Consider the following 21,485-nt stretch of genomic DNA (forward strand, 5'->3'; position numbering starts at 1 on the left):
TTTTTTAGTTTTTTAGGATATAAAATAAATAAACTCTAATAAAAAAACATTTGATAATTTATAAAGTTTGGTTATGATTAGATGGACAAAGCTCATGTAATTCGTGAATCTCTAAGTTACATAAAAGTTCTTCAAGATCGAGTTAAAGAGTTGGAGAACCAAATCAAAGATAGAAGAGTAGATTCAGCAATATTCATAGGAAGATCTCAAGACTCATCATCAACAGATAAAAGCACAATCAGCTATGAAATAACATCAGATAATAACAATGGTGGTGGTATTTATAATGAATTATCACTTGAGATTGAAGCAAAAGTCATGGAAAAAGAAGTTCTCATTAGAATCCAATGTGAGAAGCAAAAAAACAACATAATAATGCTCAAAATACATGCCTTTCTTGACAAGCTTCATCTCTCTATAGCAAGTAACAGTGTGTTACCATTTGGGACTTCTACTCTCGTAATAATTACCATTGTTGCTGAGGTATGAAATAGCTCAATTTTCTATCTTATTTATGTTGGTATAATTGGGTGCATAATATTGGAAATTTTTAAACATTCAAAAAATACCGATATTTCAGTAGCTGTAATCGTTGATTTCAATCGTAAAATTTATATATAATTGAAATTAAAGACTAAAATAAGTAGAACACTGCTATTATTAGAATGCCTAAAATATTTTTTATAATATTATCTATATTTCATTTTGGAGAAGTGATTAGTGGTATCATATGTTTTTTTTTTTAAATAAATTGTTTACATTTTGATTTTTTTATGTTGTAGAATAAAAAGGTTGAAAATAGATTTTTATTTTTAAAATATTTTGACTATTTTCAAAATTTATCTAAACATAAAAAATATATATAGATTTAAATATGTGTATATATATTTACAAGAGGAGTGTTAGGGGCCAGCAATTTTTGGGATTTGTAGCCATCAAATAGTCATCAATGATAATTTTAATGGTGTGAAATTGGTGTGAAATTTTATCCAATGATTCACTTTTCTTTGCTGGTTACATGCTGGTCAGAATTTGAAAAAGTTGCTAGCCCTAAACTTTTCCTATTTACAATACCAACACAATTTATTGTCTATAACTAGCATAATTATTGTCCCCCAATTCCACTTTTTTCTCTCTCTCTTTCATTATTTTAATTCAATTTTCTTTTGTCCCTGTTATATTATGATGATTGGTTTATTTAGAGAATTTTATATTTAAATTTGTACCCTTTTTCAGGATTCTCTTTCATTACTACAACTGGTGTTTTTCTCATCATCAAAGCTTAAATGCAAAATTAATTAATGCATAAATTCCAAATTCTAAAAGTATTAGGTATGATGCAGATGGATAATGGTGGCAAATTCAGCATGACAATGGATGAACTAGTAAAAAGCCTCAGAGAAGATTTGATGGAGACAAACAATAATGCATGGTAGTGACCTGTGATAGTGCATTAAATTAAATAAAAAATTCAGTGGTGTTGTTTGTCATTAGAGAGAAAGAATAATAAAAATTTAATATATATCTTCTTTAAGATTAATCTAATTCTTAATAATAAAATCCGGTGATTGAAACAATTAGCTTAAACGAAGAAAAAAAGGAACTCAATCATATCATCTTTAAATTCACGAAAGAAACAATATATACGTCTGATTTTTATCTACTCTATCACTCAAGTCATTTTCCTTTTGTGAATTTGAATCAATCATCGATAAAAAGGTTAGCCTAAGGCTAATAATAAGAATAGGCCGGCCTAATTATTAATTAATTAACCTATATATACTCCAAAGAAAATAATGTTAATGATGTGGAAATTAAGATATAGAACTTAGTTATTATTTTATATATCTCATTTGATTTGATCTTATTATGTTAACTTTCATTATCCCCTTGTTCTAAATTACGCTTAGGAGTAATTCCTAGATTTACAATGTGAATAAGCTTAACTAATTTAGCTCAAACGGTTGAACTACATTATTACAATGCTTATCACTATTATTAAATAGATGTCACCTAACTGCCTAACTAGCTACCTACCCAAAAGGGAATGAATTAGTTAAAACTGTTCAAAACTTTGTCCAAAACTTATATGTCAAGTAACACTTACAAACACCAAACCTGATACTAGTTTTACAATCAAAAAGCTAAGTCAGTTTTTGGACAAACCAACTACCCTGCATCTTAGGGTTATGATGCTCATAGGAGCTTGAGGTACATTAAATCAACACTAACAAAGAAATTGTTCTTCCCTATTTAATTTAATTTGCGTGCTATAGGTTTTAGTGAGTCAGACTGTGCTGTTTGTCCAGATTCAAGGAAGTTCAATTGTCTCTTGGAAGAATAAGAAATAAATAACAACAGTATCATCATCAGCAGAGGCAGAGTATAGAATTCTTGCATAAGCAACTCGTAAATCTATTTGGATAAAGAAGATATTCAAGGACATTGGATTGAATTACAGCGAGTGATACAAACATAAATAGCGAGGCCCAAGAGGATAAAGAAAATGGGCTGGAAGAACCCAATAAGAAGGATGATCTAATTAGCAGGAGAGTGAAAAAATCACCTGTGTAGATGGAAGACTGTAGAGTGTAAGTGTTGTGCGTCACAGGTGATATTTAGCTAGTGCTGACTCATATTTATTTACAACGGATTGAAAAAATGGGTTGTTAAAAGGGAATTGCTAGTAGATGAAAGATAACCATTGATAATGCTTATGAATTCTTAGTGCAGGGCTCCCTATGTTCAGGGTTGCTGTCACTATTTCATTGCTTCTTACTCTAACTCATACATTCTTCTTCTCTTTATTACTGTGATAATTGTTTACTTGCTGTGTAGTTGCTTATTAATTGGTGCTTTCATTGAGATAGAGTAGATTGGAGCCATGGCAAATGGGACTCATTTGAACAGACTAGAGGAACTCACCCTATCCAACAAGCAACAGATCACCACACTCAGTCGCGGTCTCATAGAGGCAAATGAGCGGATTGCAAACACACAAAGCCGACTCACAAGCATGAATTCATCTTTTCATTCTATTAAGAAAATGTTGCGTGAGACTCATAAGTTGAAATAGAAGAACACTGATTACATCCTCGTTGGGGACGATGCCACGGATGGTGGTGCTAGTCCTGGTTTGGTTAGCCTGGGAGTTGAGCAATCGTGGCCTTGGATGAAGGTGAAAATTGCTTATCTTCCTATGTTTGACAGCCATGGTGTTGAAGATTGGGTGTTCCATGCTCGCCAAAACTTGGAAACGTTCGAAATATCAATGGAATAGAAGATCCAAGTATTATCGTTCCACCTTGTAGGTGCGGCTTATGCATGGTATCGGTGGGAAATTAACAACAACATCACCTACAACCGGGACACATTTTTGGACGCTATGGAGGTCAAGTTTGGAAAGAATATCTTCTACGATCCCCACACCTCCCTCAAGGAGCTGAAGCAGAATGGTTCAGTGGAAGAGTACCAGAACCAATTCGAAGAATTGACCAACTGAGTCAATGGGTAAGTGAAGAGTGGATCATCTCCCTCTTTATGACTGGGCTTCACAATCAGTTGAAGTCTGAATTGCTTTTAGTCCAGCCCACTTCATATGTCCAGGCAGTATCTATCGCCAAGCTGCATGAGCAGAAGAATGCTTCTACCTTGGGCCTAACTTGCAGTGGAACAAAGTCCAATGACCCCACAACCCGTCCTGGTTCACACCTATTCGGACCCTCAACCCATCCAAGCTCATCTCTTCAGCGCCTCTCCCCATCACAAGTTTAGCAGCTTCCAATACTTGTCCAATACCTAGTACGCCAACACCACCACCACCAACATTAAAAAAGTTAACAAGTGTGGACATTCGAGCTCGAAGGAAGAAGGGGTTGTGCTACTACTATGATGAAGGTTATACATAAGGGTACTGTCATAAGGTCTCTTACTAGCTTCTTGCGGGAGAGGAGGAACTCCATGAATTGTTGCACGGGTCACCGCCAGTTTTGGAAGGGGAAGCCGAGTCGGATTCGGAGGATGAAGAGAATACGGAGGAAAGGCATCAGTCTAAATGCTTTAGAAGGAAAATTTCACCCAGAAACTTTAAGGGTGAAAGGAATGCACAACAATTGGCCACTGCTAATCCTGATCGACAGTGACAGTACCCACAATTTTATCAAAAGGTCAATAGCTAAGAAACTGAACCTAAACCTCACCCCACCCCCAATGCTTCAGGTAATGGTAGGCAATGGGGATTCTATTAATTGCACTACGAAATGGAATGATTTTTCTCTGTTGGTACAAGGATATAGTTTCAAATTGGATACTTATATGCTGGATATAAAAGGTGTTGATGTTGTGTTGGGTGTACATTAGATGATGCGGTTCGAAACTATCAAAATCAATTACTTGGAACTGTTTATGAAGTTCAAAGTTTTGGGAAAATGGATCACTTTCAAAGGAGAGAGGCTATTAAGGACACTGAATTGAATTTCAAAGAATTGAAGAAGCTCAATGGCAATGGCAACATTGCCTCTTTATTCCAACTGGAGACGATAAATTCAACAGCATCCCCAATTTCAGAAGTAGTTGGTGGGGATGTTCAAGAAATGCTTGAGGATTTTTTTGACATTTTTGCATAACCCACCCAATTACTGTTGCAGCACGCTGTTGATCAACCAATTCATCTACTGCCAGGTGCCGTACTAGTCAGCATAAGGCCATACAAGTACCCTCACTTTCAAAAAGAAGAAATGGAATATTTAGTGGCTGAAATATTACAAACTGGAGTAATTAGAGATAGCCAAAGTGTTTTTTCAAGTCCAGTCTTACATGTGAAGAAGAAAGATAGAGGCTAGAGATTTTGTATCGACTATCGTGCCTTGAACACAATTACTGTAAAAGATAAGTTCTCAATCCCAACCATTGATGAAATTTTAGATGAACTACATGGGGCTGAATTTTTTTCAAAAATTGATCTTAGGAGTGGTTATTACCAAATCCGAATGGGGGAAGAAGATATCGATAATACAACCTTTGAAACTCATATGGGACATTATGAGTTTGTCGGATGCCATTTGGGTTCACAAATGCGCCATCTACTTTCCAAGCTACTATGAATTGGGTTTTACATCTGCTGAACTTGGTTTAAGCATTGCAAGTTCTTAGAGAGCATTAATTATTTGCCAAATAGTCTAAATGCACTTTCTTCAAACAACAGATTGAATATTTGGGTTACGTGATTTCGGGGGAAGGGGTGAAGGTAGATCCTTCGAAAATTGAAGCAATTGTCGCCTGGCCAACACCAACCACTGTGAAGCAACTGCGTGGGTTCGTTGGACTCATAGGATACTACAGAAAGTTTGTTGCCAACTATGCCCAGTTAGTGTTTTCTCTGACCAAATTGCTGAAGAAAAATTCATTCTATTGGAAAATGGATGTTGATCAGGCTTTTAATAATTTGAAACAGTTAATGGTACACACTTCGGTGTTAGCTCTTCCCAATTTTTCCCAACCTTTCGTTATCAAAACAGACGCGTCCAACACCAGGGTTAGCATAGGTTTATCCCAAGCGGGTCATCAAATTAGGTATTTTAGTAAGAAGTTGGGAGTACGGATGTCGCAACCTTCGGTGTACATTCGGGAGCTTTATACCGTCACTCAAGCAGTGGCAAAATGGAGACACTATTTATTAGGAAGAAGGTTCCTATCAAGATTGACCATCAGGGACTAAGAGAACTCATAACACAAGTGATTATGTCTGCTAGAACAACAACATTATCTCTTATAGATATTTGGGTACAATTTTGAGATTGAGTATCGACTAGGGAGATTTAATAAAGCTGTAGATGCTCTCTCAAGGCAAGATGATGAGAGTGTTCACCCTTGTCTCCCTTGCTTTCACCACAGTAGAATCCCACCTCTTACCCAAGTTGTTGTGAGCTAATAGGGAATCAAAGGAGATGTTACAGTTTCAAGACTGTTTCAAGAATGGAGAGTTAGGCTCCGATTATCAATTCCAAGATGGTTTACTATTGTACAAGGGACAGATTTGAGTACCTCAATTTGCTGACTTGCGTGACACTCTCTTGACACATTATTACTCGGCATTGACAGCAGTGCACGGGGGGATTTTGAAGACTTACAAGGGACTGAGTGAGACATTTTTTGGGCTAGGAATGCGCCAAGATGTCGCCCGGTTTGTCAACCATTGCGCTGAATGTCAATACACAAAATACAACACTGCTAAACCTCAAGGCTTCCTCCAAACCCTCCCTATTTCGGAGAAACCATGGGATGACATTAGTTTGGATTTTATTACTCGACTTCCCAACTCCAACGGTTCACAGCGATCTTAGTAGTGCTGGACAGCTTCAGTAAAATAGCTTGGATTGCTCCTTTGAAAATAGGGTTTTCGGCTAAGTTAGTGGCTCAGAAATTTATTACTTCGGTAGTGCGTTATCATGGCTTCCTAGCTACGATTGTGTCAGATAGAGACCCTCTATTCTTAAGTCACTTTTGGAAAGAATTGTTCTTGAATTGTGGAACTAAGCTACTCTATAGTACAATATATCATTCAAGGTTATCCAACATGTGAGAGCTGTGGCCTACAAGCTGAAACTCCCAAGTGGTAGTGTCATTTATCCAGTTTTTTATGTCTCCAGATGCGGGATAAATGTCGATAAAGAATTTCTCAATAGAATCGCGTTGCAAGTATAGATCCAAATCGACAATCAACCCTCAATCAAAGTTTAATTTGTTTGTCACTTGTACAAACCCAATAAAAACCAAGAGTATTTAAATCTCGGATCGTCTCTCAAGGAATTGCAGGGAAGTGTGCACATTATTAGTTATGGAGTGTATATTTTTTGGGATTTTGGGTTTGATAGACAAGAAAATAAATTGCAAGAAAGTAAAGAAAACTTAAATGATAAAAAGGTCTTGGCAAGGGTTGATGGTTAAGGATCACTATCCTTGTTACAAACCACAACATGATAATTACAAGGACCACTCCTACTTTGTCATCCCCAAAATTAGAGGAAAGTCAAGTGAGCTTAATGGATCATAGTCCATAAGTCCTAGCCACTCACTAATTAATTTAGTGAAAGACTAGAGTTAATGGAAAAAAAAATTATCAATTACTTGGACATTAGTAACTCAAAGTTACCCAAGTTACCAACCCAAGCTAAGAACACAAAATCTACTCTAAAATCCAACCAAGCATTTTATCAAACACTTGGTAGGCATAAAAGGAAAGCATAGAATCTGCCAAATAGAAAACTGGCAGATAGCGGTGGATTTTAGAAACCGCTGCTAAATAGAATCTGCCAGCTGTTACCGCGGCAGATTTGGGAGAGGCTACTAAAAGCGTCTCATTTTGCAGCGATTTTGCTTTAACCGCCGCAAAATGTCGAGTTGGCAAATATACTTAGATACTCTTTTTTAACTGCGGTTTTCTCCCAACTGCTGCAATATATTTTTAACTTGAATTTTTTTTGTTTGAACATTGCCTTGTTAAATCTACTCAAGTTCTCGTTATTTTTTTTTTTGAAAAACATGTTTCAAACACTGTAACTTAATGCATTAGATACATTTTCGATTTTGTGTTACATAAAAAATAATTCATGAATTAAAAAAATATTTATAAATTAATAATGTGCACAAATTTATGAATCAAGTTTTCTCTTGTACTATCAGCGCATTTTGAGTTTGTATTCAAGCATAAATGGTAAAGAAAAAATCAAGTGAACGTCTGAATTCATAAAGTGAAAACAAAGTTCAATAGAGCATAAAAATCAAAATTACTAAAGTAGACAAACAAGTATTGAGTCAAAATTTTTCATCAACATCGTATTGACCTGGCCAGTAATACTCTGTCACAAATCTACTGCAGTCACGTGATAAAGGATCTGATAAGTCATCTCCAAACCATGGCTTTTTATTCAGATCGAAGCCCCTTTTTGCAGCATGTACGTCATCTTCTCTATGTTGGGTGTATAAAGTTTCATTGTCTTCTTCCAGAATCTTATTGAGCTCAACATTCCTGGAGATGTCATATCCCCCGGAGGAGATAGCATCTAAATCCTCTTCTGAATCAGTGTCTGCACCATCTAGAGTGTCATCAACTATTTCGCCTGAATATTCAGCTCACACTGAAAATATGAACATGCAAACAACAACCTAAGTCTACTTAAAAGAAAATGATAACTCCCATGTCATTACCTAGTAATTAAGAAAAAAAAATTTGCGGAATTATGGTAAGAGGAATTTAAACCTAAACAAAACAAAATTAACAATTACCATCTCCTTCGTCGGTAGTTTGGACAGATTTCTTATTAAGAAGCTCTGTAATAGAACGTTCTATATACTTTAATTCCTCTTTTGAAGCAATCTCTAACTCAACAACATGCATGTTACTAAAGCGCATCTGCATCATAATAAAATGTATAGTTCATGGTCTTTTTTGTAAAGCATATTGTGTCTCTGTGATTCACTTTCTATGCTAGAAATTTATTTCTAACCTTTAATTCAGCAAGTATGTCTTCAGAGGTCCTACCAGCTACAAATGTCACAAAAACATACCCAAATTTTTCCTCGTACATTGATCCCCATTCATGAAGTTCCTACAAATTTTAACATGAACGTAACAACTATTATTGGTTAAATGTTGTAAGCATATATCAACTTAAAATACTTATTATTCAAATATAGTTTAACTCAAGTTTTTAAGGGTATGGCTAATGAACAAACTTGCACAGTAGCTTCGTTTGCCGTTTCTAAGTATTTATTAGAACAAGATCGTTCTGATATAGCCTCCAACAAAGACCTAACATTTAACTTACAAAACCATATATCTCTGGCAACCGTAATTGCATGTTCCAATGAAGAGAATTGAGAGGCCATAGCCATTTCGTTAGCGAATGTTGTGCCTGCACAGCATGATGAGAAATCCTCCGTTTTCATTTCTCCTGTTACAGCACCATTTTATGTTGACTATATTGGTCAATGATAACAATATTGTAATTCCAGGCAATTTACTCGATATCATAATTTTCTTCATTGGAGATTAAGAACAACAACAATGATTATGACAACAATAATTACTTGAAAACTGACTTTTGCTAGCAACAATCTTTGGAAGAAATGAGAAACTGGTGGTATTCATGAAAACCAACAAGAAATAAAAACTTAATTCAAATACAAAAACACAGATAGTAATGTAACCAGCAAACTACGTACATCATTAACACTGTTAAACTTATTAAACACACACAGATCCTCTATAAATTTATGTACACGTTTTTCATATTTCCATTATGCCACATCATCGATGTTATCAGAAACATCGTCTATTGGGTCTTTTATATCATCATCTCTTGTCAACTGTAAATCACTGATGTCACCTGCTGCTGACATGGTCAACATGGGCTGTGGAGAAAAAGCAACTTCATCTTCTTCATTCTCTCCTCCCATGTCATACAACTTATTTACTTTTTATTTTTATTTTTATATATACTCGATGGAGTGAGTACTAACTAGTATTTAGTAGAACATAACAAATACACATATAAACTTGAGACAAATTATTTACCTAAGTACTAAGATAAGAATTATGTAGGATTTGTATTTTTAATTAAAAAATGTACACATTAATATTAATTCAATAAGTCACATAACATCAAAATGCATTAATAGTTGACTATTAATTAAAAATAAGTACTAAGGAACATTAAATGTTAGTGCAGATAGAAATTGGATAAACATGTGGTTTATTGTTATGACAAACCAAAAAAATTGATAACATAAAAAAAGACTAAAAATGTACAAATAACTCATTACTCACCTAATTCATGTAGGTGAAAGATATAAAAAAATGAGCAAAAGAGTTAATAAATTAAAAATAATCTTCCAAAAATTTATCGCTTCAAGGAAGCATTTTAAAAAATTTTACATTAACAAATAATTTAAAAATATTGTATTCATTTCAATAATGGAGGAATAATTTAATAATAATAAAATATATCGTAAAAAACAATCAAAATCCAAAAAAAAAAAAAAAACACAAAAGGATCAATGATATAAAACGGCTTTAACCTCAATTAATAGTCTCTCCTTAAATAGAACAAAAATAATCAGAAAAAATGAAAACAAAAAATTATAGAATAAAACAACCAAAATGGTCATCCAAATAAAAAAAATGAGTTTAAAAATTTCATTAACGAGATTTTTACTTTGTTGCACGATTGTGAATAATGAATATTTGAGTGTACACATTGGAGAAAAAATTAGCATCTACCACTAAAAATGGTGGTACCTGGATGAATGTGTAGTTGAGAAAAAAAATAAACGAAAATCACAGAAGACTGTTGGCTCCTAACATTTGAAAAGAAGAATGGTTGAGCTATTGAGTTTATGATTATACGAGATGAAATAAGTTATTATATAGACTTCCAAACACCTTTGAAATATAACTAATAACCAAATTTGTTTTGAAGATAAGATAAAAAAATGTATTTGCCATCTATCACCGCATTTACAGTCACTTACTTTTTAAACAGAAGGCATTTCTTCGTTTAGAATTAATTAAATAAAAGGATAAATTAATTATATAATGAGAAACGGGCTTCTAAAATTCGATAACTTAATTTCTTAAATTTTAAATCCGTTAGCTAATTAACTAAACGGCGAACAATTGATTGAGATGAAGTTGATAGGAATTCAAAAAAACACCCAAGATTTTAGCAGTCACTTTCTCTCGTCTTCTTAACCTACTCCGCGCCTCCTTCACCTTAAACCAAAAAACCCTAAGGCAGCTTAAAACCCAGATGACAAACCCTTCTAAGTGTAACGCAAGAACTCTAGTTAGCTTCATCCACTAGAGCACCACCACTCATTAACGCCGGACCGTCTTCTATTGCCGTCGCTGCACATCGTGTGTGTCGTTGGCCCTTGCTCCTTGGAAGGTCGCCCCCATCTTCATTGTTTGGAAATGCTGGAGTGATCAGCGTGGCAGCCTCCATCGTAATATTCATGGCTTCATTTTTTTTAATTTTTGTTATCTGTTCTTCTTTTTTTTCTCAGAACAATTTTTTTGCTCAGAACAATTTTCGTTCTCTAAACCCTGTTCCCTCTCACCAAATCTGTATTGTTCTCTGCTTTGAATTGAATCATTGATTTCAATTATTATGTGATTTTAGTTTCCTGGTGAATGTCTTTTAAAATTGTACTGAAAATTATGTTAATGGCTTCATTTTTTTTAATTTTCGTTCTCTGTTCTTCATTTTTTTGCTTAGAACAATTTTTTACTCAAAACAATTTTCTTTCCCCAAACCCTGTTCCCTCTTACGAAATTCTGTATTGTTCTCTTCTTTGGATTGAATAATTGATTTGAATGATTAGGTGATTTTAGTTTCCTGGTGAATGTCTGTTAAAATTGTGCTGAAAATTTTGTTAATCGCTTCATTTTTTATTTTTTGTTCTCTGTTCTTCATTTTTTTTTCAGAACAATTTTTTTTTAATTGTAAAGGAGAATAACTCTTTTGTTTTAAAGAATTAAGATGATCAAGAACAAGATTGAAAGAAGTGTAATAAGTTGTATTAGTTGGCCTTGTGTAATCTTTAGCTTATTTAGTGCTTTCGGGTTAGATTCCTAAATTAAGGAGAATATATAAGGCTTTAGCCAAGTGTGGTTTAAAGGAGTAACTTTCTAATATAAATTTAGGGTTTGTTTCCAAGAGTCATGATATTATTCCTCCGCACAATACTCATCTCTTCTATTTTTCTGCTGCATAACTTTCTTCTTTAGTGTTGCTATCATTATCCTTTCAGGGGTTACTAGTGCTAATGTGCTACTCAAATTGAAATTTGTCTTATGGAATGATTAACTATGGTCATGTATTGTATTATTCTCTGTTTTGAATTGAATCATTGATTTGAATTATTAGGTGATTTTAGTTTCCTAGTGAATGTCTGTTAAACTTGTGCTAAAAATTATGTTAATGGCTTCATTTTTTTAATTTTCGTTCTCCGTTCTTCAATTTTTTGCTCAAAACAATTTTCATCCTCCAAACCCTGTTCCCTCTCACAAAATGTTGTATTGTTCTCTACTTTGGATTGAATCATTGATTTGAATGATTAGGTGATTATAGTTTCCTAGTGAATGTTTGTTAAAATTATACATTAAATTTTGTTAATGGCTTCATTTTTTTATTTTCTGTTCTCTGTTCTTCATTTTTTTTCAGAATATTTTTTTTTGGATTGTAAAGGATAATAACTCTTTTGTTTTAAATAATTAAGATGATCAAGAATAAGATTGAAAGAAGTGTAATCAATTGTATTAGTTGGCCTTGTGTAATCTTTAGCTTATTTAGTGTTTAGATTCCTAAATTAAGGAGAATATATAAGGCTTTAGCCAAGTGTGGTTTAAAAGAGTAACTTTCTAATAAAAATTTAGGGTTTGCTTCCAAGAGTCATAATATTATTCCTCTGCACAATACTCATGTCTTCTATTTTTCTGCTGCATAACTTCTTTCTTCTTTAGTGTTGCTATCATTATCCTTTCAGGAATTACTAGTGCTAATGTGCTACTCAAATTGAAATTTGTCTCATGGAATGATTAATTATGCTCATGTGCTGTATTGTTCTCTGCTTTGGATTGAATCATTGATTTGAATGATTTGTTGATTTTAGTTCACTTGATCAATATTGGTTAAAATTATGCTGAAATTTTGTTAATTTTTATTAAAATTATGCTAAAAATTTGTTAAAGGTTTATTAGGGAAGAAGTAAATTATGCTAAAAATTTATTAGAATTATGATCAACCTTTGTTAAGAAAGAAGTAAAATTGATCATGACCAGCCTTTTAGTTCAATGAAAAAATATATGAATTAAATTAGCTCAATTAAATTAATCAGTCTTTTAATTTAATGAGTTTCTATTTAAATTGATGGGCTTAAAGATTTTTAAAACATTTTATGATTTAAAAAAAATCAACTTAGTTATAATAATGCATATGTGAATAATAATTTGATTGATGTTTTTACATGTAATATTTTAAATTTGGAAGATATTTAAAAGTTTATATTAGATTATAATTATATTGTATGGTGTGTTTATTTATAATTTTTTTTATTATAAAACGATTTTTTCGTTTGAACCTCGGTTGAACCAGTTAAACCAGTAAATCAATGACTAAAATGGTTCAATGACCGGTTCGGTTTTCAGAACCTTGATAATTTTTTAAAAATTATTTTTGTTACAGAATTCTATTAGTGAGGGTTTGAGTTTTGTGTATTATTGATTTTTACATTGTCGTTCTCTTGCTAATTGTCTAATGACCTTATGTTGTGTAAAGGATTAATCAAATGCTTAGGAAACATCGATACACTATTAGTACTGCAGCCGGAACTGTTACTGCCCCTGATAGTCAAACCCACGCTACTCTGGTGAGTTAAGTAATGCAACACTTATTTCAAATGTTGCTTTGCCTTTTAGGATAGACTTTTATTCAATATCATTTGTGGGAATACTGAAAGAATTTAGTTGATGTACTAACTACTTTGTTTTTAGCACATGGATGGAACGAAGGATACGAGAGCAAATACTTCAAGTGCAGAGCGACGTGCTAGAGCGCCTCCACCTCCGTATTCCGGAAACGGTGCTCGATAATCTTGTGTTAACACTGTACCGTTTCGACCACCGCGTAATGAAACGCGGCTGGCTCCGTCAAGTGACATGGGGGACACTCGAGCTCCTGCAACACGCACAGAGCATCCGGATTTATATGAAGTTGCAGTTGACTATTCAGAAGATGAAGACTATGACCCGGAGGCGGATGAGGTCGAGTCGTTCGATGACCATGTCGACGACTTGTTTGCTGCGCATAAAGTTGAACGTCAAGGCAATGCCAACAACGAAAAAAAGGACACCGATTTTTGGGAAGTTGATGTCATCGGTATTTTTTTTGCTTGTTTCTTAGAAACTGTAATTACTCTTCTCCTTGCATTCTAATTCTCTTAGTAAACTAACGTTTAAAGTTTTTTTCCTCTATTAGAAAACGGTGTGACTTCTTGTATGGAGCTGACTGTTAAGGAGGCATTAGCACTTCCTCCTAGAAGGAAGATCGTACTCCAACATAACAGAGAGTTGCAACAAGTTGGTCAGGCAGCCGGCCTATTGAGCGGGTTCTTGGGGACTTTGGGGGTTGATTTTCAACAGTTACCAATTTGTGAAACTAGTTGGAAGAGAATGAACAAGGCTTTCAAGGAGCATGCATTTGACCAGGTTAAGGTAATTTTTAAGTTTGTTGATAAAGTAAGGCGTTACCAATGCTTGAAGTTTTTTTGGGTCGTTCAACCGTTTTTCAAGTGTAAAATGCTTCTTTTTTTCTCTTAAATGAACAGTACAAGGGAAAGATTAAGACGCACACCCATGATATCGACCATACAAATTCTTAGAGAATATCAATATATATAAGGACTTTTTTGTTTAGTGTAAATTGCACTACGTTATTATATAGCTTAGTTCCAAATCATCCGGTCCTTCGTGTATAGCAATGTAACTAAAAATTATAATAATAATAATAACAATAATAATAATAAAACTTTTAAACCTCATGAGATTGTGAAAGCTGCTTTTATAGTAAACAATTAGAGAGTGACTAGCTATTATTTATTCATTTTGGTTAAATCAAAATATCAGAAGAAAATAAATATGGAACACATTTGCACAAGTGGAATCCGTTACCCTCCTAACTTTGAAAATTTGAATGTTTTGTGGTTTTTGTTTTTTGTTGAGAGATTATTTGATTATTGACTAGCTCTAGTTATGCTGTTTTCCTATTCTGCTATTCTCCGTCAGTAGGTGGATTTCTTTGTTTTTCTATTTTTTTTGTTTTTGTCTGGTAAATTAGAGAAGGATAATGCATGTTGGGTTTATTTTTGTTCACTACTTTGAATTTTGTTGCCGAGAATTGTTCATGTCTAATGATGTGTCTTCTGATAATTTGTAAGTCTGTTTCAGATGGTTAATTATTATATGTTTTCTTTCTGTTAACTTTTAGTCCACTCCTCCTCAACCCTCCTGACCAAAAATCCCTTCACCTTTCAACTTTGTTATTTTTGTCCCTGCCTGTAGAAAGCTATTGTAGAAGAGATTCAGCTTCATTCCTTTAATAGGATTTGATGGGTTCCTTTACCAAAAAGTTTTAACAGATTGTATTAGTAACTAATACCATTATTTAATGAAGTGATATATACTTGATCACTACTAAGCTGGTCCAGCAAGGGGGATTCTTCTCATACCTTAAAGGTGATTTTTCCATTATCATTATTGGAAATTTTTGTGGCATGTATGATTTTTGTGGCATGCATGATCAGGTGAGCGGTCCATCAAGGTTTGATTTGATCCTGTTACTGATACGATGTATGTTAGGAGGGAATATAGAGGGTAAGAGTGGCTTTCATGCGCTTGTTCCCAGCTAACTTTGATTACTGAAAAACAAATACTCAATATTGAGCCATCTTTGTCAAGGGTCTCTTTATTCTTAAAGTTCATGATCAAGGTCCACCTACTATGATTTGTTGTCTGTATGATAATCTCTTGTTAATCTTTATGTGGACCAAGTTACGTGGCCTTATGTGATTAGGCATGCTTATATTGGTTGTGATTCTTGCTCTTTATATGGTTATATTGGTTGTGAAACTTGCTCTTTGAACTTAGCCTTTTAGATAAAGTTTTCATGGTGGAAAGCTCTCAATCTATTTGCTTGTGTGTTGATTTGATCACTCGTGTATAAAGTTCTGTGATGTAGTATGGATGTGGAGTTAAAGTTAAGTGGTTACAATGACGGTTTGAAAGCACTGATAGAAGATCTTTATCACGCACATTGTGTTATCTTATGATCTGAACTATTTGTAGCGAGTCTTTCACTATGAGGACGATGGAAGAGGAAGAATAAAGCGAAAAATTATACAAAGAATAGGAAGATCCTGGAGGAACACAAGAAATCTTTTGTTCCATAAGGTTTATGACAAAGAACTGACTTTTGAGGAAAATGTCAATCGTAAACCACCAGGAATAGATGGAAATCACTGGAAATGGTTTCTTGAATATCAGTTGAAGGAGGACACACATGTAACAAATATTGAGTTGATTGTATTCAATTTTAAACCGTCATGAATTACTACTAAATATGCTGAATTTATTGTGATAGCGGAAAAACTTTTACCCAAAATATCTTCACCTTATGCTTTTTTGTGTTTCCTCAAATTGTACATGGCTATGTTATAGACCATTAACATTGTATTAATTTATCCCGTTAACATTTATGTTTGTCTTTTTGTTCGTAAGAGAAGTGTAGCAAAAATGTCACAAACGTTCAAAGTAACTGTATACACATACTGGAGGTTCTAAAACAATGACAAGAAAGAGACACGAAGAAGTAATCAATTTAAATTCAGTTTCAAAATTTTGACTTGTTTTTGGTAATATAGCGTTGTTTGTTATATGATTGTGTCTTGATGAATGTTATAGGAGCAACGACAGGGAAGGCCTATTAGTAGAGGAGAGACATGGACCATGAGACATGGACCATGTTGTTGGGATAAATCATGTTCTTTAATTTTTCAAATTTCTTTTTGAATTAATACCATTGAATTTAAATTAGTGTAAATCCGAATCTCACATGTCTCCAGGAAGCAATTGAACATATTGAGGGCCAAGACGCCTCTAGTAAGGAGCTTTCACAAAATGATTCCCTTGCACAAGTGTTTGGAAAGGAGCACCCAGGACGAGTTTGTGGACTAGGTTTCGGTCCATGTCCCACTCAATATTTTCGTAATATTCCACAGCAGTCTAACTCCGGTGTGCAGATTGAGGAGTATCAGATGAAGATTGTAAAACTTAAGGCGGAGGCAGCAGAAGTCAAGGCAGCGACAACAGAGGAAAAGGCAAAGAGACAGAGAATGGAGGTAGAGGCAGCAGAAGAGAAGGCAAAAAGACAGACAATGAAAAATTTGTTAAGATACATAATCCAGCAACAAGGAGGTAATTTGCCACCTGAAATAGCTCCAGATCTGGATTATTTGGGAAGTGCACCGACCTCATCCCATGCAAGATGATGTGCTGGCACTAATGATCTGAATGATAAATCTTGAAATCTGAATACTTTTTAACTATTCACTGTCCTAATGACTTTTGAGATATTTATTTGTAGTTTATAGACATCGATGCACTGAATTCAAATTACTATTATAATGATTGACTTTTGCATATATATGTTTGTTCTGTTTTGTGTGTTTTAGTTTGATTGGTTGTTGGTTCTTTTAATAAATTAAAGCAACTTAGTGGAAGAACGTATAAGGAATTAAAGAATTGGAATATATTATTATAAATTCGGATTTAAAAAAAAAAAACTATAACTCTACATTTGGCAGCGGTTACATATCCGCCACTATGTTTTAACACAGCTTTTCAACAGATGGCATTTTGCAGCGGTTAACAACTGCAGCCATCTACAAGCAGCCCTATTCACGTTTTAGTAGCGGTTAGAACCGCCGCAAAACTATGTCGCCGTAAAATACCATTTAGCAGCGGTTATACCAGCGGTTACTATTAACCGCTGCTAAAGGTTTAGCCGCACACTATCTTCCAGCGGGTTATTAATCGCTGCTATCCGTTCTGCAGCGGTTAAAAACCACTACAAGTCGACTGCATAACCGCTGATATTTGCCGGATGTGGTGTAGTGGTAAATCAATAAGAAATATAAAATATAACAACTACCAATTGCAAGAAAACAATAATAACAATTAAATTAAACAAGAAGAAACATAAAACGTAAATTATATTAAATGAAATTAAAAGTTACAAGAGTGCATGAACATAAAGGCAACAAATAAAAGAAAATAACAAGTAGAACTAAAGGAACAAAGATGCAAGAACAATAAATTGCAAGGAAAAGTAAATGAAAATAAGAATTAAACCTAAATCTAAGGGAAATCTAACATAATTCTACCCTAATTCTAGAGAGAAGAGAGAGCTTCTCTCTCTAAAATATGACCTAAAGCATGTTTCTACTCTACCCCTAATTGCTCTCCCTTGTTTCCACTTCAATTTGGCTTGAAATAGTTTCAGAAATGACTTGGATTGGGCTTGGAAAGCCCTGAAATCGCGACCCACGTGTTGCAATTAATGAGCTCACGTGCCGCTTGTCACGCGTATGCGTCGGCCACATATACACGTCGCTTGCCAGAGTTCCCTTCCACGCGTACGCATGGGCCACGTATACGCGTCGCCATGAATTATGCAAATTCTCATTTCTTCATGAATTCTCCACTTTGCAAGCTTTTTTTTTTCCCATTTCTTTCAAGCCATTATTGTCTTCAAAACCTTAAATCACTCAAACAAATATATCAAGGCATCAAATGGAATTAAAGTAAATTAAATTTAGTAATTTTAAAGTCTAAAAAGCATGTTTTCACTCTTAAGCACAAATTAGAGAGAATTTACAAAACCATACTATTTCAGTAAATAAATGTGGGAAAAGTTGATAAAATTCACCAAATTCAATACAAGATAAACCATAAAATTGTAGTTTATCAATCCTCAAAGGGGATCCTATGCTAACAGATACTGTTGCATAACTTCCACTTTCTCCTCCCTTTGAACCTGTTTCAGCAGCAATCATTGACAGTAGAAATTAGTAACTTGACAATGACTCTCAAGACGTTCAAGTATTGGTCGAATGGCAAGGACACCTTGGGAGGAGGTTACTTGGGTGAGTTGGGTTGAGTTGGTGAAAATACATCCTACTGAAGACCTTGAGAACAAGATTATTGTAATGGGGAGAGTGATTGATACAAACATAGTCAATAGCGAGGCCCAAGAAGATAAAGAAAATGGACCAGAGAAATCCAACAAAAAGGATGATCTAATTAGTAAGAGAGTGAAAAAATCACCTGTGTAGATAAAAGACTATAGAGTGTAAGTGTTGTGCGTCACAGGTGATATTTAGCTAGTGCCGAGTCATAGTTAGTTAAAAGGAAATTGCTAGTGGATGAAAGGTAGCCATTGATAATGCTTACAAATTCTTAGTGCAGGGCTTCCAGTGTTTAAGGCTGCTTTTACTGTTTTATTGTTTCTTACCCTAACTTATACATTCTTATTTCCTTTATTGTTGTGATAATTGTTTGCTGTGCGTAGTTGCTTATTACTATTAGTGAGCCTATTAATCTTTACTACAGTAACCAAACAATAATTTATATAGCAACTAACATTGTGTTCCGTGAGAAAACTAAACACATTGAAGTAAATTATCATACTGTTAGAAACAGCAAATTACTAGAGAAGTTGATTCACCTAATGCCTATATCAACATATGAATAGATTACAAATTTGTTGACCAAACCTTTAGCTCCAAGGACATTTTCTACATTTGTTGGTAAGTTAAGACTCTAAGATATTTGATATCCTAATTTGAGAAAATGTGTTATTACTAGACATATAAGCTTTGGACAGAATTTCAGACAGCATTAACTAATTTATTCTCTTTTGGATAGATAGTTAAGCAGTTAGGTGACATCTATCGAGTATCTAGTAATAAATGGTTCTTAAATTTCAAATTGCTATTTAATTTAGTCCTCGATTTTTTAAAATAACCAATTAAATTCCTGAAATTTGAAAAAGTACATCTCCGTTAGTCTCTTGTAAAAGTGTCGACTAAATGTTGATGATGTGGCATTCTAGCTGTATGCTGATGTGTACCAAACTTGAATTTGATTCAAATTGGTACCTGAAATTGCTTAATAATATCCAAATTAGTCCATTTTCAATTATAAAACCCTAATCCTCAAATTATTGTCTTCTCTTCTTCGATCTTTCTGCTATCTTCTTCTCTTATTCAATCTCTCCGCTATCTTCTTCTCTTCTTCGACCTCTCTACTATCTTCCAGTTCATCTTGTTTTCTCGTCCGCATGAGTGATGATGGGTGGTGGGGAGAGAAGCTAAAGTAGCTCAAGTAGGAACAACTAACTCTATAGGGAGACCTTATGGCAGCAAAAGAATGTGCAACAGGGGGAGGTAAGAACGCCGTTTTCTGTAATTACAGACTTCGGATGGTGATGAAGTACTCAACGACGACAGAGAATCTTGATAGACTATTTTATGGTTGTTCAAACTATGAGGTAAAATTATGGCTTTAAAGAAAATGTTAAGATAGTTTCACTTTGAGTTTGGATTCACCTGCGTTTTTTACTTTGTAGTATAGAATCTATTGTAATTTTTTTTGTTGGGTTGATGGAGGTGAAGAACCAGTTTGTCCAACACCTATTTCACACAAAATTTTGCATGAGTTCAATTGAAAAATGACAAACTTAAAAAGTGATGTTAAGACCTTGAAAATGATGACAATGGTTACCTTCTTAAAAGTGAAAAATATATTTTAGTTTAATGGACGAACTGCAAGGATACATATAATTTAAATTTGTGTTGAACTTAAAATTAATCCAACCACATTAACTTATAATTAAATAATTTTTAGGTAAGTGTACTGATATTTTAGTTCAGGATGAATATGAACTGGAAGATAGCGGAAAGAACGAAGAAGAGAAGAAGACAGCAGAGAGATCGAAGAAGAGAAGACAATAATTTGGGGATTAGGGTTTTATAATTAAAAATGGATTAATTTGGATATTATTAAGCAATTTCAAGTACCAATTTGAATCAAATTCAAGTTTGATACACATCAGCATACAGTTGAAATGTCACATCATTAACGTTTAGACAGCACTTCCGTAAAAAACTAACGAAGATGCAATTTTTCGAATTTTAAAAATCGAATACTAAATTGAATAGCGATTTGAAATTTAGGTATATATAGTAGTACAGTAAATGGCATAGAATTTTTGCCATTACGTTAAATCAGTTCTTTAATTTTCTTTCTCTTTTCTGCTACATCTATTGAAGTACATCTTTTTAGCTATTCCCATCGCACCTTCAACGGAAAGGCTAATAAAATTTACATTAAGTATGGTTGTGTTGTTTGTCATTTTCTTGATTCGCACCACAATAAACATGCTTTTGATCTGTGAGAAAGTAGTAGTCAAAAGGAAAATGGACGGAAAAAGCACGTGTTTTTGTTTGCCATGTTCTAATTTTCAACGATGCCATTTAAATTTATTTAGATTGAATTTTATTATCTTTCAAATATTTTTGACAATGAAATGTGTATTTATTACATATTTATTTGTTTGTGTGATGGGGTTAAATTTGTACAAGGATCACACGTATATTGATTGGCTCTTAGTCAGCTAGTTATACTTTATTTCATCGATAATAAATAACCATTTACCGCAACATTAGTTATATTGCAACATATTAGTATTAGATTTAGTTTGATAAAATTTTTATTTTTTAAAAATAATTTATAAAAGTTAAATTTAAAAAAAAAATTAAAAATTTTAGTATTTATGTTTGATAAACTAAATTAAAAAAAATTTGTATGC

At 33.8% G+C, this 21,485-nt stretch overlaps 2 protein-coding genes across 3 annotated transcripts in view; both read left to right on the forward strand.

Moving 5' to 3' along the window:
• Window positions 1-1,513, forward strand: part of LOC107638103 (transcription factor NAI1) — a 2,780-nt gene extending 1,267 nt beyond the window's left edge. Inside the window, exons 3-4 of one of the 2 annotated variants that reach the window (XM_016341276.2) lie at window positions 82-483; window positions 1,344-1,513. In XM_016341276.2, coding sequence (XP_016196762.2) covers window positions 82-483; window positions 1,344-1,436 — 495 coding nt within the window. In that variant the 3' untranslated portion in view covers window positions 1,437-1,513. Of the gene's footprint in view, window positions 1-81; window positions 484-1,236 lie in introns of both variants that reach the window. The other variant, XM_021121933.1, reaches the window with a different exon arrangement.
• On the forward strand, window positions 13,718-17,533 carry LOC110271615. Its single transcript, XM_021122619.1, has 5 exons — window positions 13,718-13,937; window positions 14,037-14,272; window positions 15,902-16,138; window positions 16,678-16,974; window positions 17,477-17,533. The coding sequence occupies exons 1-5, from the start codon at window positions 13,718-13,720 to the stop codon at window positions 17,531-17,533; spliced, it is 1,047 nt and encodes a 348-aa protein (XP_020978278.1).

This window comes from Arachis ipaensis, chromosome B04, assembly GCF_000816755.2.
Source record: "Arachis ipaensis cultivar K30076 chromosome B04, Araip1.1, whole genome shotgun sequence".
NCBI lineage: Eukaryota > Viridiplantae > Streptophyta > Magnoliopsida > Fabales > Fabaceae > Arachis > Arachis ipaensis.

Excerpts from the sequence above, each read along its gene's own strand:
- LOC110271615 (XM_021122619.1), top strand. The coding sequence starts at position 13,718 with ATGGGGGACACTCGAGCTCCTGCAACACGCACAGAGCATCCGGATTTA. Across the intron at positions 13,938-14,036 it reads TTGGGAAGTTGATGTCATCG|AAAACGGTGTGACTTCTTGT; the intron begins GTATTTTTTTTG and ends TTCCTCTATTAG. Across the intron at positions 14,273-15,901 it reads ATGCATTTGACCAGGTTAAG|CGAGTCTTTCACTATGAGGA; the intron begins GTAATTTTTAAG and ends AACTATTTGTAG.